Below are 15,064 nucleotides of genomic sequence, written 5' to 3'. Positions count from 1 at the left end.
ATGGGTTTGACTAATTGTTCAAGAGTGAAAGAATTCATCCTTCTTGGATTCCCACACATCTGGGGAACAAATGTCACTTTGTTCGTAGTTATCCTCCTGCTGTACCTGTTGTGCATCACAGGTAATGGCCTAATCATTGTCTTGGTGAAGCTGGATCACCGGCTCCAGAAACCAATGTACTTCTTCCTTTGCAACTTCTCTGTCATTGAGATTGGACACACCACAACGTTTATCCCCAAGATGTTGGTCAACTTTCTATCAGCAAAGAGCACCATTTGCTTCTATTGCTGCATGGCACAGTTGTTCTTCTATTTCTTCTTTGGTGTTACTGAATTTTTTATTCTTGCTGTGATGTCCTTTGATAGGTACTTAGCCATCTGCCATCCACTGAGGTACAACACCATCATGACTTCCAGTGTCTGCCTTAAGCTAGCACTGGCTACCTGGCTTGGAGGCTTTCTCTCCATCATTTTCCAGATGGCAATGCTGCTGAGGCATCCTTTCTGCGGCTCCAACATTATCCATCATTTCTATTGTGACATCGGAGCTGTGCTGATGATCTCAAGTGGAGACACACATCTTATTGAAGTTCTTGGCTTCCTGGTTACTGTGGCCGTGATATTGAGCTCTCTGCTTTTCACAATTGTATCTTACTTCTTCATCATCTCCACAATTCTCCGCATCCCTTCAACCAGTAGTCGGCAGAGGGCCTTCTCCACCTGTGCTTCTCATCTGATTGTGGTCAGCATCTTATATGGGGCAGTCCTTTTCATCTACTTAAGACCTAGCATCAAGAGCTCCTCGTTCAGCATAGTCAAAGCTGTGTCCGTATTGAATATGATAGTTGCCCCAGTGCTAAACCCTTTCATATACACGATCCGGAACAACGAAGTCAAAGACGCTTTTCGGAAAGCGTTAGGAAGTCAGACATTTACTTTTCCTAAACACGGAACAGTATTCTGCACTGGAAAGAGATGAAGACTGATCCAATGCAAACAATGCCCCAGCATAGGAACCCATAAAGCCTTCCTCTTTTTCTTTTGATGCCAAATTTGGGACAGGTCCTAATTTGAAATCGTGCCATTTTAGAACAATTCCATGTCAAAGAGAAGTGGAACTTGGATTTTCCTGAACCTTATAACCATCATTCCTGGTTTTGATGTAATGGGAAATTAGAGCTAATGAAAGATTTCCTTGCTTATTCTTGCCACACCAAGAAGGGAAGAGGAAAGGAACGTGTGTATGTAAGTGTATGTAAGATAAGGCTCACGCTTAAGTTGGGATCCATGCCAATTATCTGTAATGTCTAGTTCCTCAGTAAAATAGGAATAGATTTCATAGAGCTGAAGGGTAAACAGACAAGATACAGAATTGCAAGCATTTGGGAATAATATAGGCCTTAGCTAGACCTAAGGTTTATCCCAGGGTCGTCCCGGGGTCGTCCCTGCCTGCTCCCGGGATCCCCTGTGTGTCACTTAGGTGAATAGGGATGACCTCACGATGATCCCAGGATAAACCTTAGGTCTACCTAAGACTACAGATGTAAAACTTCTATTATGAAAAAGTATCTATAAGGCCATTCAATTCTGCCTCCTTCCCCCCCACCCACCCAGGTCTACTTACTCCATATCTTTTCCCCTTTTTTATGTATGTATGTACATTTTTAGCCATGCAAACAGAGAAATCTTTATTATGAATATGGTTATGTCTAGATAAAGTCTTGAAATTGCAGAGATGAAATAGAGATTGGGATCAAATAATGAAAGACATCAAAACAATCAGTGAAGTCCCCATAATTCTATCAGCTAAAGTTAAACTTTTGCAACACACCTGAGCACACCCATGTGCCGACTCACACATCTGGCTTGAGCAGAACTGTTCCAACCATGATTTTCAGTTTCATGTTTCAGCATTTAAGACTGAAACTCAAACCTTAAATTCCTGGTTCTTTCCACTGCATCTGAAACTGTCACCTGGTCCTTCCTGAGGTTGCACAGTTCATATGCATTTGCCGTAGAAAAATGAAATGTTTTCATCTTAAATAAATAACTGTAATAAAATAATGGCCCCATTCAGAAGACACCTTAAACCATGGCTTTAACCACAGTGGTTAAGCCAGAAAGACAGGCTGTGTTCATAAGACACCTTAAACCACCCAGAGAGCTCCGGCTATTGGGCAGTATAGAAATGTAATAAATAAATAAATAAACAAACAAACAAACAAACCATGGCTTTAACCATGGTGAATAAGGCCTTATTCACCATGGTTAAAGTCATGGTTTAAGGTGTCTTATGAACACAGCCTGTCTTTCTGGCTTAACCACCATGGTTAAAGCCATGGTTAAGGTGTCTTCTGAATGCGGCCAATAAAACAATAAAATACTGAGCATGGCTAACCATCATACTGACCCTAAGCTCTTCCTTAATTAGATTCTTTCACCCAATCCACAAATCAGGCATTTGTCTAAGGGATAATACATTTCTGCAAGTACGGATAACACACAGGAAGACACAGCAAATGCAGACTCAGAAAAGAGGGATACATGGGTTTCTAACATTCCAACATCCCATATCTACGTATATGCCATCAGTTGTATCCAGGATCTGCCTTCCATGGATGGATAGGCTCTGATCATGGAAGCAATCTCAACTCAATTTTCAGCTATTGCTCCTGTCCACACACATACACCAAAGTTCACCCCATACAGAGAGCTCCCTGACTCTCTGTGTAGCATTTTCAGGGAAGGTGAATGGACTACTTTGGGGAGCAGCGGATAGAGAAGTCCATTCCAACCCACACAGTCACATGCACCTAAATCTGTCCACATCCCCAATAGGTCTACATCCTGGATTTCTAATGCCATTGCTGGATGCTCTGTTTTGAAACCCTTTCCTACTCCTGTTTCCCTGCTTCACAGCCACTACACATGTTTTCAATGAACTGTCCATCACAACCCCAACACCCCTTTCTTGTTTATTCACCACCAGGTCAAACCCTATAGATGTATCTGTCAGGAATGGTTTTAGACCAATGTACAACGCTTAATTACATTAGCTACGATTTAGCCAGTTTGGAGAGATTGGGTTGGCCTTCTTGTTAGACACTATGAGGTGACTGCCTCAGATGGAAGATGAGGGCCCATGGCTCTGTGCTAGAGCATTGGCATCTCCAGATAGGGCTGGAAAAAATCCTGCTTGAAAACTCAGAAAGGCTTTGCCAGTCATAAGAACATAAGTACATAAGAAGAGCCCTGATGCAGGATCAGACCAAGGGTCCATCTAGTCCAGCATTCTGTTCGCACAGAGGCCAACCAGCTGTTGGCCAGGGATGAACAAGCAGGACATGGTGCAACAGCATCCTCCCACCCATTTCCCCAGCAACTGGTACACACAGGCTTACTGCCTTGAATACTGCAGATAGCACACAACCATCAGGGCTAGTAGCCCTTGATAGCCTTCACCTCCAGGAATTTATCCAACCCCCTTTTGAAGCCATCCAGATTGGTGGCCATTGCTAGATCTTGTGAGTTTCATAATTTAACTATGCACTGTGTGAAGAAGTACTTCCTTTTATTTGCCCTGGATCTCCCACCAATCAATTTCATGGGATGACCACAGGTTCTAGTATTTTGAGAGAGGGAGAAAAATGTCTCCCTGTCCACATTCTCCATACCATGCATAATTTTGTACACTTCTATCGTGTCTCCTCATAGCCTCCTTTTTCCCAAGCTAAACAATCCCAGCTGATGTAACCTTCCCTCATAGGGGAGATGCTCCAGCCCCTTAATCATTTAGTTGACGTTTTCTGCACTTTTTCCAGCTCTATAAAATCCTTCTTTAGGTGTGGTGACCAGAACTGTACACAGTATTCTAAGTGTGGTCGCACCATAGATTTGTATAAGGGTAGTACGATACTGGCCGTTTTATTCTCAATTCCTTTTTTTATAATGCCTAACATGGAGTTTGCCTTCTTTACAGTGGTCACACACTGGGTGGACACTTTCATTGAACTGTCCACCACCATCCCAAGATCTCTCTTGTTCGGTCCTGCCAGCTCAGATCCCATTAGGTTATACTTGAACTTGGGTTTTTTTGCCCCAACGTGCATCACCTTACCCTTGCTTACATTGAACCGCATCTGCCATTTGGATGCCCACTCTCCAGCTTGGAGAGATTCCTTTGGAGCTCTTCACAAACCCTTTGTGTTTTAACAACCTCAAATTATCTGGTGTCATCAGCAAACTTGGCCACTTCACTGCTCACTCCTAATTCCAGATCATTTATGAACAAGTTGAAAAGAATTGGTCCCAATACCGATCCCTGTGGGACCCCATCGGGAGAATTGACCATTTATTCCTAATCTCTGCTTTCTGTTCTTTAACCAGTTACTGATCCATAAGAGGACCACTCCTCTTATTCCATGACTACTAAGTTTATTCAGTTTATTAAACTACTAAGTTTAGTCAATAGAAGGGCCATGCCTAATTAGACTGTCCAGTCCAACATTGTGTTCACACAATGGCCTACAGCTGCCCACCAGGAATCCACAGGCAGGACATAAGTGCACCAGCACTCTCCCACCCATGTTCATCAGCAGATAATACTAGAGATAGCATATAGCCATCAAGGTTAGTAGCCATAGCCTTCTCTTCCATAAGTTTGTCCACCAATATTGGGATCGATGGACCAATGATATTACTTAGTATAAGACAGCTTCCTATGATGCCAGAATGTGTGCGTTGGGGGGAAGGCTTTGTAAGCAACCACACCAGTTATTCCTCTGGAGCTACCCCCCTCCCTCAGAGGGCAGACCTGTGTATGACATGTACACTCCTGAAGCTAGCCTGCTGCCTGAGGAGGCTAGCTTATCACCACTGTTGATGCATGATTCATGTGCCAGTCTGTTTGTTTTCTGTGCATGGAATATGGTGGTAGTGCCATCTTGTCTTTTGCCACGGGCAGCAAAATATATTGCCCATTGTTATCTGAATGGAGCTCTTCCCAAACTGCCTCCCTATTAAAGTTGTTTATTTATTTATTCATTTATTTATTACATTTATATCCTGCCTTTTTTCCTCCAAGGAACCCAAAGTGGTGTACATAATCCTCCTCCTCTCCAAGTTATCTTCACAACAACAACCCGGTGAGTTAGGTTGGGCTGAGAGTCTGTGACCGGCCCAACATCACTCAGTGGGTTTCCATGGCCAAGTAGGGACTAGAACCTGGATCTCCCGACTCCCAGTCCAACACCTTAGCCACTACACCACACTGGAAAAATGTTCTAGCTGGGTTTCTAAAAGCCCTACATATCAAAATCCTGTTAATGTATATTTGAAGACCTGCCATTTCTAATATGGACATCTCCAACTATTGATGGAATCATCTGAGGCTCTGCTCAAGGAATCCCTTCCTTATGGAAGTGAGGCAGATGGCTTTAGAGGATAGGGGCTTTTTTGTGGTGGATCCCTGACTGTTGGGGTATATTGGATTGACACCTCCCCTTTCATCTCTTAGGCACAGTGCTAAAACATTTCTTGTTGTCAGGTACAAATGCATACCATACTTCCTCCAGTGACTTCAGGATGGTGCACAACAACCCCGTGAAGACTATTAGGTTGAGAGGCAGTGACTGGAGAAGGTCACTTCAAAAGCTCCATAACTGAGGAGGAAATTGAACCTGGGTCACCCTTGTCCTAATGCTTAACCATTATATCACACTACCACGTTCCACTTTTTTGCTGAGAGATAATAATACAATTTCTGCTATTCTGCAGTTACTGTGAAGTCTCTTAATGATGTGTTTTGGATTGGTTGGGGATTGTTTCTTTTATGGGGAGTTATTGTAAGGTTTTTTTTGTTCTTTTAACTTCAGAATTGCTTTGAAGACCTTGGGTTGCATCCAAGTTTAGTCAATGGGGCTTAAGTTAGTCATGAATAACTTAAGTCCCATTTATTTCAATGGGTCCATTCTAAGTATGACTAAATCTGGATCCAACCTCTTGTACCGGAAAGGAGGATTTAAGTTGGACAACTGGGACATAGTCTAAAGGCACATGATTCAGTTACCTTAATGATGCTCACAGCGCAAGAACACTGTGTAGGTTGTGTTTCATTCCATAAGGTCATAACAAGTGTTGCATTGGATCAGACTATCTAGTCCAGCAATGTGTTCCTACAGCGGTCAACCAAGTGCCCCAATGAAAAGTAAGACATAAGGGCAATTGCACCCACCGGCTTTTGTTCCGTAGGAACTGGTATTGAGTGGCATAGTGCTTCTGATACTATAGATCATAGAATCATAGAATAGTAGAGTTGGAAGGGGCCTATAAGGCCATTAAATCCAACCCCCTGCTCAATGCAGGAATCCACCTTAAAGCTTCCCTGACAGACGGCTGTCCAGCTGCCTCTTGAAGGCCTCTAGTGTGGGAGAGCCCCATGACCTCCCTAGGTAATTGTTTCCATTGTTACACTGCTCTAACAGTCAGGAAGTTTTTCCTGATGCCCAGACGGAATCTGCATTCCTGTAACTTGAGTCCATCATTCCATGTCCTACACTCTATGAGGATTGAGAAGAAATCCTGTCCCTTCTCTGGGTGACAACCTTTCAAATACTTAAAAAGTGCTATCATGTCTCCCCTCAGTCTCCTCTTCTTAAGGCTAAATGTGCCCAATTTTTTCAGTCTCTCCTCATGGGGCTTTGTTTCCTCTGAACCCCCTTCAGCTTGACTGCATCCTTCTTGAAGTGTGGTGCCCAGAACTGGACACAATATTCAATGTGAGGCCTATCCAGTGCCGAATAGAGGGGAACCAGTACCTCACGCAACTTGGAAGCTATACTTCTATTAATGCAACCCAAGATAGCAGAAGTTTCCAACTGAAAATCTTTGAGAGACTGCAGGCAACTCCCTGTGGTTCTTCCATACTCCAGAGGAGCTGGGTGTTTGTGTCTTAATGTGTTCTTGATCATTTAACAGCCAGGTATTCTGCCTGAGTGTTCCAAGTAGTAGCAATGTTGCTCCTGTTAATTAGTGTAAGAGCAATGTGTGTGTTTTATAATGCTTTTATAAGTTGCTTTGAGAGCTTATTTAGCCAAAAGTGACAGAAAGAAATTAATAAATAGGGGTGCTGACCAATTTTGAAATGCTTTTAATCCCACTCCACAAATACCCTCCCAAAATCAGCAAATATCCCTCTGTGCCTCCCCCAACCTGCAAACTATAATAGGATACTAGCTGGAAGTAAAAGTAACCATCTGTGCTTTTGCAATGCTAAGAGAACAACGTGAGAAAGATTGCCATGAAGGTAATTTAGAATAATGTGTCTTTTGCAAGGAAGGTCCACAGGAGCCCCTTTATGCATTTAATGAACATATTTAGGGGTTGGCATGTGGACTAGCCCCAGCAGGGTACCTCCTCATATGGAAGTATGCATCTGTACACACAAGGAACTCCTTCTCACAAGTGTCTGCTTGGTGTTCATCAGGAGAAGTGGGCCTAACTAGCTCACAGAACCAATGGCACATGGGGAAGTAGTCTGGATGACCCCACATAGCCCAAGGATCCCACCACACATCCATTGAACAAAGGGGGTGGCCCTACCATTAGGCAGATTGAGGTATCTGCCTCAGGCAGGAGATGCTGAAGGGCAGGGAACCATGACAAGGTGTTGTAGGACAGAGGTGTGTGTGCCATGCAGCCAGTCCCATTAATTAAAAGTATAGATTCCCCTCAAGCCCTAAAGTGGCACACATTAGAAGGGTTTTCTCCCCTAAGGGATTGATTTTGACAATACTTTTTCAAAGTAGGGAGCTCTGGCACACCCAGGGCTTAGACAAATTCAGCTTTCATACTTCCATATGCCTTGACCAGAGACACTGAGGCCTCAGCTAGACCTAGCAGTCTACGGAGGGGTGAAGCTCTTGTGATATTTTTATCGCAAGATCTCCCCCTCTGTTTATATGTGGCACACGACGACCTCGGAGGGTGAGGACATTGCAGCCGGCATTTAAAAAAAAAACTTAAAGAAGAGCACACAGAAAGGTAAGGTTTTTTAAAAAAATTTAAACTTAATTTTCCCCTCTCCCCACCCTACCCTTGATGGGTGCACTGCTCCTGAGGAGCTCTGCACCCCATGAGTGGGTCCCGGCTCCTCGCAAGGAACCACGAGGAACTGGGACAAACTGCGATGCCCGCCCACACATTCCACAGTCTCACGATCATCCCAAGACTGCAGAAAATCTGGGCTCAAAGGCGAGGGTGAGATCCTTGGGCCCTGATCCCAAGGATCCCCTGTGCGTCATGTGGACACACAGGGATGATCCCGGGAATTGCCCTGGAATTTTGCCCCATCTAGCTAAGGTCTGAGTGTGATCTAGTGGTGTGACCGGGACTCAGTACCAGCTCCAGTTCCCTGTGGGCTCAAGGCCAGAAACATGCATTGAACCCCTGAACATTCTAGTAATATACACATGGGGCTACTCTGATGCAGTGGGTGACGCTATCCCATCACCAATGCAGAACTAAGATTCAACAGCCAGTCCAATTGGCTTCTGTACATTAGTGGAGGATACTATTTTGTTCTTTGTCTCAGCCCCGTACTTGAGTAGAGGGCACCAAGAGAATGCCTTTCTTCAGCCCTGATTAAATGTATGGAGGGGTTATGTGAATGCCCTTGTATGTTCCTTTTTATGGCTACATTTTAATATCAATTATATGTAATCAATCAATTAATCAGAGTATGGGTGTTCAATTTTATTTCTTTATTACGATATATGGTCAGGAGAATGAATTAGTACTACTACACACACTTTCTGATCAAGGACAGGTGTGTGCATTAAACAAAGAGGGTTTCTCCAAACCTACATCCTTTTCTGAATTTTGTGTGATTTGCAATCCTGTGTTTCAGCAACAAAGTCAAACTCCTCTTCTTCCCAGTCACTAAGCAACCATGATTCCTATTTCTGCTTTCTTGTAACTTCAGTCTAGCAACAAAGAGCTGTTAGATCTTGAGGGAACATTCAAAGAACACCCACTGGCCATTACTGAAACATCCAGGTGTCAGAATTCTGAGAAACACGCAGCCTAAAATATCTCAGAGTTGGTATATTGAGCCAACGGCCACCCACCACAACTCTGCTGGTCAGGTTTTGGGTTTTAGGTGTGTGTGTTTTAGTAATGCTTTCTATCATTGTAACTGAAAATGATGCTTAAACTTCAAAAGAGTTTTGTGAGAACCTCAACTCTTCAGGTTTCTTTCTTTTCTTCTTCATTTTTAATCTAAGCTTCATATAATGTGACGATTGGGGGATAATTGGGGGATAACCCCCCCCACACACACACACACACGAATACCTGAAAATCAGGATACCCTGGCCAGTAATTATTCCCCCACCTCCAAAAGAATAATGGATCTAGGCCTCAGCCCAATAATTACTGACAAACTAATGGATGTTTGAAATTATTACTTACGGCCAGATCTACACCTTGTGTCAAATCATTACAAATGTGGAATAAAAAGCAGGCTATAATACTATGAACGAAGTACAAGGAATGTAGATTGTGCCCCAACAGTTATCAGTGCACTTCAATACCACTATAAAGCAGTAGTGTAGATCTTGCCCTTGACTGGGATAGTTTCCTGAAGAACAGATTATGAAGATCTTTTCATGTCATACAGTAGCAATAAAATGAAATACAAACTGAGGGAAATGGGAAATCCAAAAACAGAACCATAAAAATGAACGAACAACACAATCCTATGATGTCAGCTCAGAAGTAAATGGGTATAGGATTACAGCCTAAAAATGTATATAAGCAGTCATCGTAGCAAACATCAAGCTAATTTGGTGGACAAAAACCAAGCACTCAAGGACCATCAAAACTGGTGCCCTTCACCATCTTCTGAAAAATTAACAAGGAAGAGGTTAATTGGGTCTACCAAGGGAGGGAGTTTCAGAGTCTGGACACTGTGACCAAAAAGACCATCTTTCTTTCCAGACATCAATCCAACATCCCACCCATTCCTCCATCCTTCTGTCCAGCCATTTAGCCAATCATCAGTTCACCAACTTCTCCATTTACCTGTGCATCCCTCCATGTATCTGTCCACCTATCCTTTCACTCCTTCATAGCTCCAAAGTACTTCCTACCTCCTTAACTTCCTTCACTCACTCTTGCACTGTTCATGTAACCTATCTTTGGATATGAATGTATGGAGAATGAGTGGGATTGCACCATTTTGTCCCACTCCTCAGCCTCTGTGCATTTATTTGAAGGTCAACCTACATATATACAACTTGAGTGCATACAACCCTTGCATGGACTCATTATATATCTGCAGGCTCAACTTGGACCCTTACATGAAAGGGCCATGGATATAGTTCTGTGTCTCCACTGCAAGCATTCATATCCATGGATAAGTTGCATGATGAAGGCTCCTGCCTCTTCTCCAGCTTTCTAATGCTCATTTCTCCCTCCTTACAAATACCTTTTACCTCACATTGTGAAATTTCTTCATAATGCTCTCTTCAATTAGGCCATAGTTAGACCTAAGGTTTATCCCTGGATCGTCCAGGGGTCAAACCTGTTCATCTAGGTGACACACAGGGGATCCAGTGCTCAGGCAGGGGCGAATCCTGGATGATCCCAGGATAAACCTTAGGTCTAGCTGTGGCCAGAGTCTCTTCTTGCCTCCATTTCCTGTCTCCTCTACTCTTATCTTCCTTTGCCCTCTTTTATGTAGCCTTCCATTAGGTTCCTGTATCCGAGGCATTCTTATTGGACAAATAGGACTAGAGACCAGTCTCTTCTTAAGGCACCATGCTTCCAGTCTCTTAGCTACTTAGATACTACTCGGCAACTTTTCCCACTCCTCAGCCTAACCCACAAAGGTATTTGTCTCCATGAGGCAAGCATGAATTTTAATCCCAGACAAATGGACAACTCTCCTCTCCTCATGGTTTTATTCCCCAGGCACTTGGAATGTTTGCCAAGCACCTCAGCCAATCAGTGTCAGAGGCTTCACTGCCACAACTACAGTACAATATAAATATCATCATGGAAGATCCAATAGATTTATACCTCTTTTTTGCCTCCAGTTCTCTAAATCCAATAATACTACATATGGGAATTCTACTTTTAAAAAACCCAGTTTGAGTGTGTGGGGGGTGGGGTATCTACATATTGGACTATGAAAGTGGTATGAAAGTGGTATATAAGAGGCAGGAGCCACACCAAGCAGGATATAACAGTGGTTTGAAAGTGGTATATGGTATGTGTCAATGGGCCCCAACAGTTGTCAGTGCACTTCAATACCGCCATAAAACAGTAGTGTGGCTCCTGCCTTTTATATATTTATTTATTTATTTATTTATTTATTTATGTATTTTTATGCCGCCATTCAGCCAAAAAAGGCTCTCACGGCGGCTTACAAAAGTATTTCTTGACAGTCCCTGCCCACAGGCTTACAATCTAAAAGACATGACACAAAAGGAAAGGGGATTGGGAGGGAGGAGGAGGAGGGGGAAAAGGACTATATACTGCTTTCATACCAATTTCATACTGCAATATCCTGCTTGGTGTAGATGAGGCCTGTGTTTACAAAATGGAACCGGCCCCAAGCATCAGCCCTTTGATCAAAAGTAGATAGACCCTGTGTTAAAATAAAGATATGTGTTTTATTATTGAAATTTCACAAATCTATGTGCATGATACCAGATGAACAGAAAGCAAAAAGGCATATTTTCCTTCAAGTCAAATGGAAAATCAAGGTGGTATTATTGATAAACTATTACAACTACATAATTTGACCAAAGTATTTCGGGACCATCTAGGCAAAAAGCAAACAGAGGGCTCATCTACACCAAGCAGGATATTCCACTATGAAAGTGGTATGAAAGCGGTATATAAAAGGCAGGAGCCACACTACTGCTTTATAGTGGTAATGAAGTGCACTGACAACTGTTGGGGCTCATTGACACATACCATATACCACTTTCATACCACTTTCATAGTGTTATACCCTGCTTGGTGTAGATGTGTCAATGGGCCCCAACAGCTGTCAGTGCACTTCAATACTGCTATAAAGCAGTAGTGTGGATCCTGCCTTTTACATACAGCTTTCATAGTGGAATATCCTGCTTGGTGTAGATGAGCCCCATGTGTGCTTGGTTTTGGGTTTTTTGAAAATAAAAACATTTCTCTGCTTAGGAGCAGATATTCAATGGAGTTCGTATTCCCCCATGTGCTTTTGCACATCTGCGCTTGTGCACATCCCTCACAAATCTTTTAAAAGAAAACCTCTGCCCCATAGCCATCTGTTTAGCTTCACCCACTTCTACCTACATGCACAAGCAGCATAACAGGGCACACATGCTTCTACAATGGCACTCCTATAATTGCAGTAAAGATCAGTTCCGTGTGCCCCATGAGTGGTGATCGCAGAAGTAGGGAGCATTCGGAAGCATCCCTCTTCCATTGAGAAGGGGCTGCAGGTGTAGGTGTAGTTAGAGTAGACCCATGGCAATGGAACTTCAAGTAATCTTAACCAACATATTTCAGTGGGCCTACTCTAAGTATAGCCAAAACTGCATCCAACTCATAATAGATACTGGTGACCTTTAAAAAATAAAAATTAATTTAGGATTTTATTGTATTGTGCAAAAGAGCACTTAATTTATTTTTAACTTCTATTACTGTATTACGTTGCAGCTTTTGCTGTTGAAGATTATTATGGAAGGTCTGTCTGGAAGTTGTCAAGACCATCGGCTATTGTAATAATGTTGTTGATGATGTTGGAAGTACTGTTGTTGTTGAAGTACTGTTTTACTTATTATGTTCATTTCTCCAGAATCTATTTCAGATATGGAGTGATATACCAATTTGTAAATAAATAATAAATTGATGATGATGATAATGAAGAAGAAGAAGAAGAAGAAGAAGAAGAAGAAGAAGAAGAAGAGGAAGAAGACTTAAATATTTCCCCCCGCAAGAAAATATTTTTCTTGTTTCAACTCTAGAAAGAAGTCCACCAAATTATTTAATGTCTTTCTCAATGTTAGAATAGGCAATTAATTTCACTAATAATAACTCTCTTCAGCTCCAAGCTTCACCCTCCTCTAGAGCTTGAAACAGGAAGCCCACAAACATGTGATACATGTATTATTCACTTTGGTTTCCTGTGTTCCAAAAACATCTGTTAGTCAGAACTCGACTTGAAAGCAGTGACTGAAACACGAGGGGCAATTTTTAGTAGTTCTTTGCAAACCAGCTTCGAATGAACCACAACAGGGGTGGGGGGAGTGGTATCAGCTGGGAGAAGCAATTCATAGCATATAACATTTTTCTATGTTTGTTTATATCTGGAAATCTCCATTTTGTGAGTCGGGTTCTGCTAGAGGCTGAATTCATAGCCTCCATTTTGTGAGCAAAATGATTGTGCTGGAGGAAGAATGTATATAGAAAGGTTCAAATTAATAACAGAGCCCAACTTACTGTGTCAAATGCAGGATTATCCTTCCCAATTTTTTGGAGGGGGTGTTTATTGGGGTGGGCAGGCAATTTCTATGCAAGGTTTAAAAGCCTACAATATAGTCAACATTAAATTGAAAACAACAACAACAACAACAACAACAACAACAACCACCTCAGTGCATTTTCAAAGCATTTATTTTGCTTACTGTTCTATACCAATGCCATTACTGTATTTCAAGTAGTCTTCACACTCATGCTTTGCTCCCTTTAACTGTGAGCAGGACAATGTTTGGACCTTACTTTTCTAGCTTCCTGCAGTTTGTTTGCCATGTATTTAGAGTTCCTTTTGTCATTATTATCTCCTTCGCTAATCCAATTCAACATGTTGTGCATTTTGAAGTAGCACAACTTGCGGAAATATTTGTTGATGACTGCAAAGAGTTGTCCGACTCCCTTTTACCTACACAATGAAAAGAGTTTCCTCAAATACACCAGTACCTGTCAGCGAGAGGAGATAGAGTGTCTGAGATGTTGGTCCACCAGTGTCTCCCCTACCTATCAGATGCTGGCTGTTCCTAACACCTGAACCCCATGTCGGGCCTTTATGAGTTAGTGACCCTGTTCAGATGACATACTAAGCCATGGTGCTTAAGCATTTTGACCTAAACTCTACGGTTAAGCATATTGTGTGAACCATGACTTAGGGCCTTGCTAGACCTACCTGAAAATCTGGGTGTGTGGAGGGGCCAGCCCACACTAGAAGTACCACAGGAAATACCGGGCCACAAGCGGTGCCGGTTACCCCGGGGCCAAGGAGGTTTGACCCCTGCCTGAGCCTGGGATCCCTTGCGCATCATCTGGATGCACAGGGATGAGCCCGGGCCTCACACCGGGCTAACCTGTCATCTAGCAAAGCCCTTTGTGTATCATGTGAGCCATTCCTAACCATGGTGGCTACATAACCATGTTTTAAGCACACTCACTAACCATTTGCTGCAAAAGGGTTAACAGCCTAACCATGGCTTAGTATGTTGTCTGAACAGGCCCAGAGTATTATTATGATCTGAACATTTCTACCTCACCCTTCTTTCAAGGTGCTCAGCATAGCAAACCAGGCTCTCTCCTCCTCCATTTTATCTTCACAACTATCCTGAGAGACAGCTCAGGCTGACCATCCTAAGGTCATTTAATGAGCTAAGCACTACATCACACTGACCTTGGATCTGGGTATTGAGATTTCCACTTACCATGATGTTCACCTTGGACTAGTTATCATTTATCAGCCTCACTACCCTCATGGGGTTGTTGTGTGGATAAAATGAAAGTGAGTCCCATGTATGTCACCTAGAGGTCCTTGGAAGAAGAGTGGGATACAAATGTTTGGCTCTATCTGTCAGGCCCAAGTTTCTCCCTCTTCTGTGAATTCCAAGAAAATCTCGCCCTGTATAAAGACAGGCACCAGCATTAGCAAGAGTTAAAGTTAACAGTGAATCTTATTTCTGAACTGTTATTAAAGATGCAGGACTTGCTTGGCCAAAGTAGGCTGGCATTGACCTGGTCATATTTAGCATCTGTGTCCTGCATTTTTGAAGTGT

The 15,064-nt window shown here is 42.7% G+C and overlaps 1 protein-coding gene across 1 annotated transcript; it reads left to right on the top strand.

Moving 5' to 3' along the window:
* On the top strand, nt 1–978 carry LOC134405875 (olfactory receptor 6X1-like). The gene has a single exon (XM_063137131.1). It carries the CDS (start codon nt 1–3, stop codon nt 976–978), a length of 978 nt encoding a protein of 325 aa, XP_062993201.1.
* Nucleotides 979–15,064: the final 14,086 nt, after the last annotated feature.

Source organism: Elgaria multicarinata, chromosome 11 (assembly GCF_023053635.1).
Source record: "Elgaria multicarinata webbii isolate HBS135686 ecotype San Diego chromosome 11, rElgMul1.1.pri, whole genome shotgun sequence".
Lineage (NCBI taxonomy): Eukaryota > Metazoa > Chordata > Lepidosauria > Squamata > Anguidae > Elgaria > Elgaria multicarinata.
This window is presented reverse-complemented; position numbering and strand designations above follow the sequence as displayed.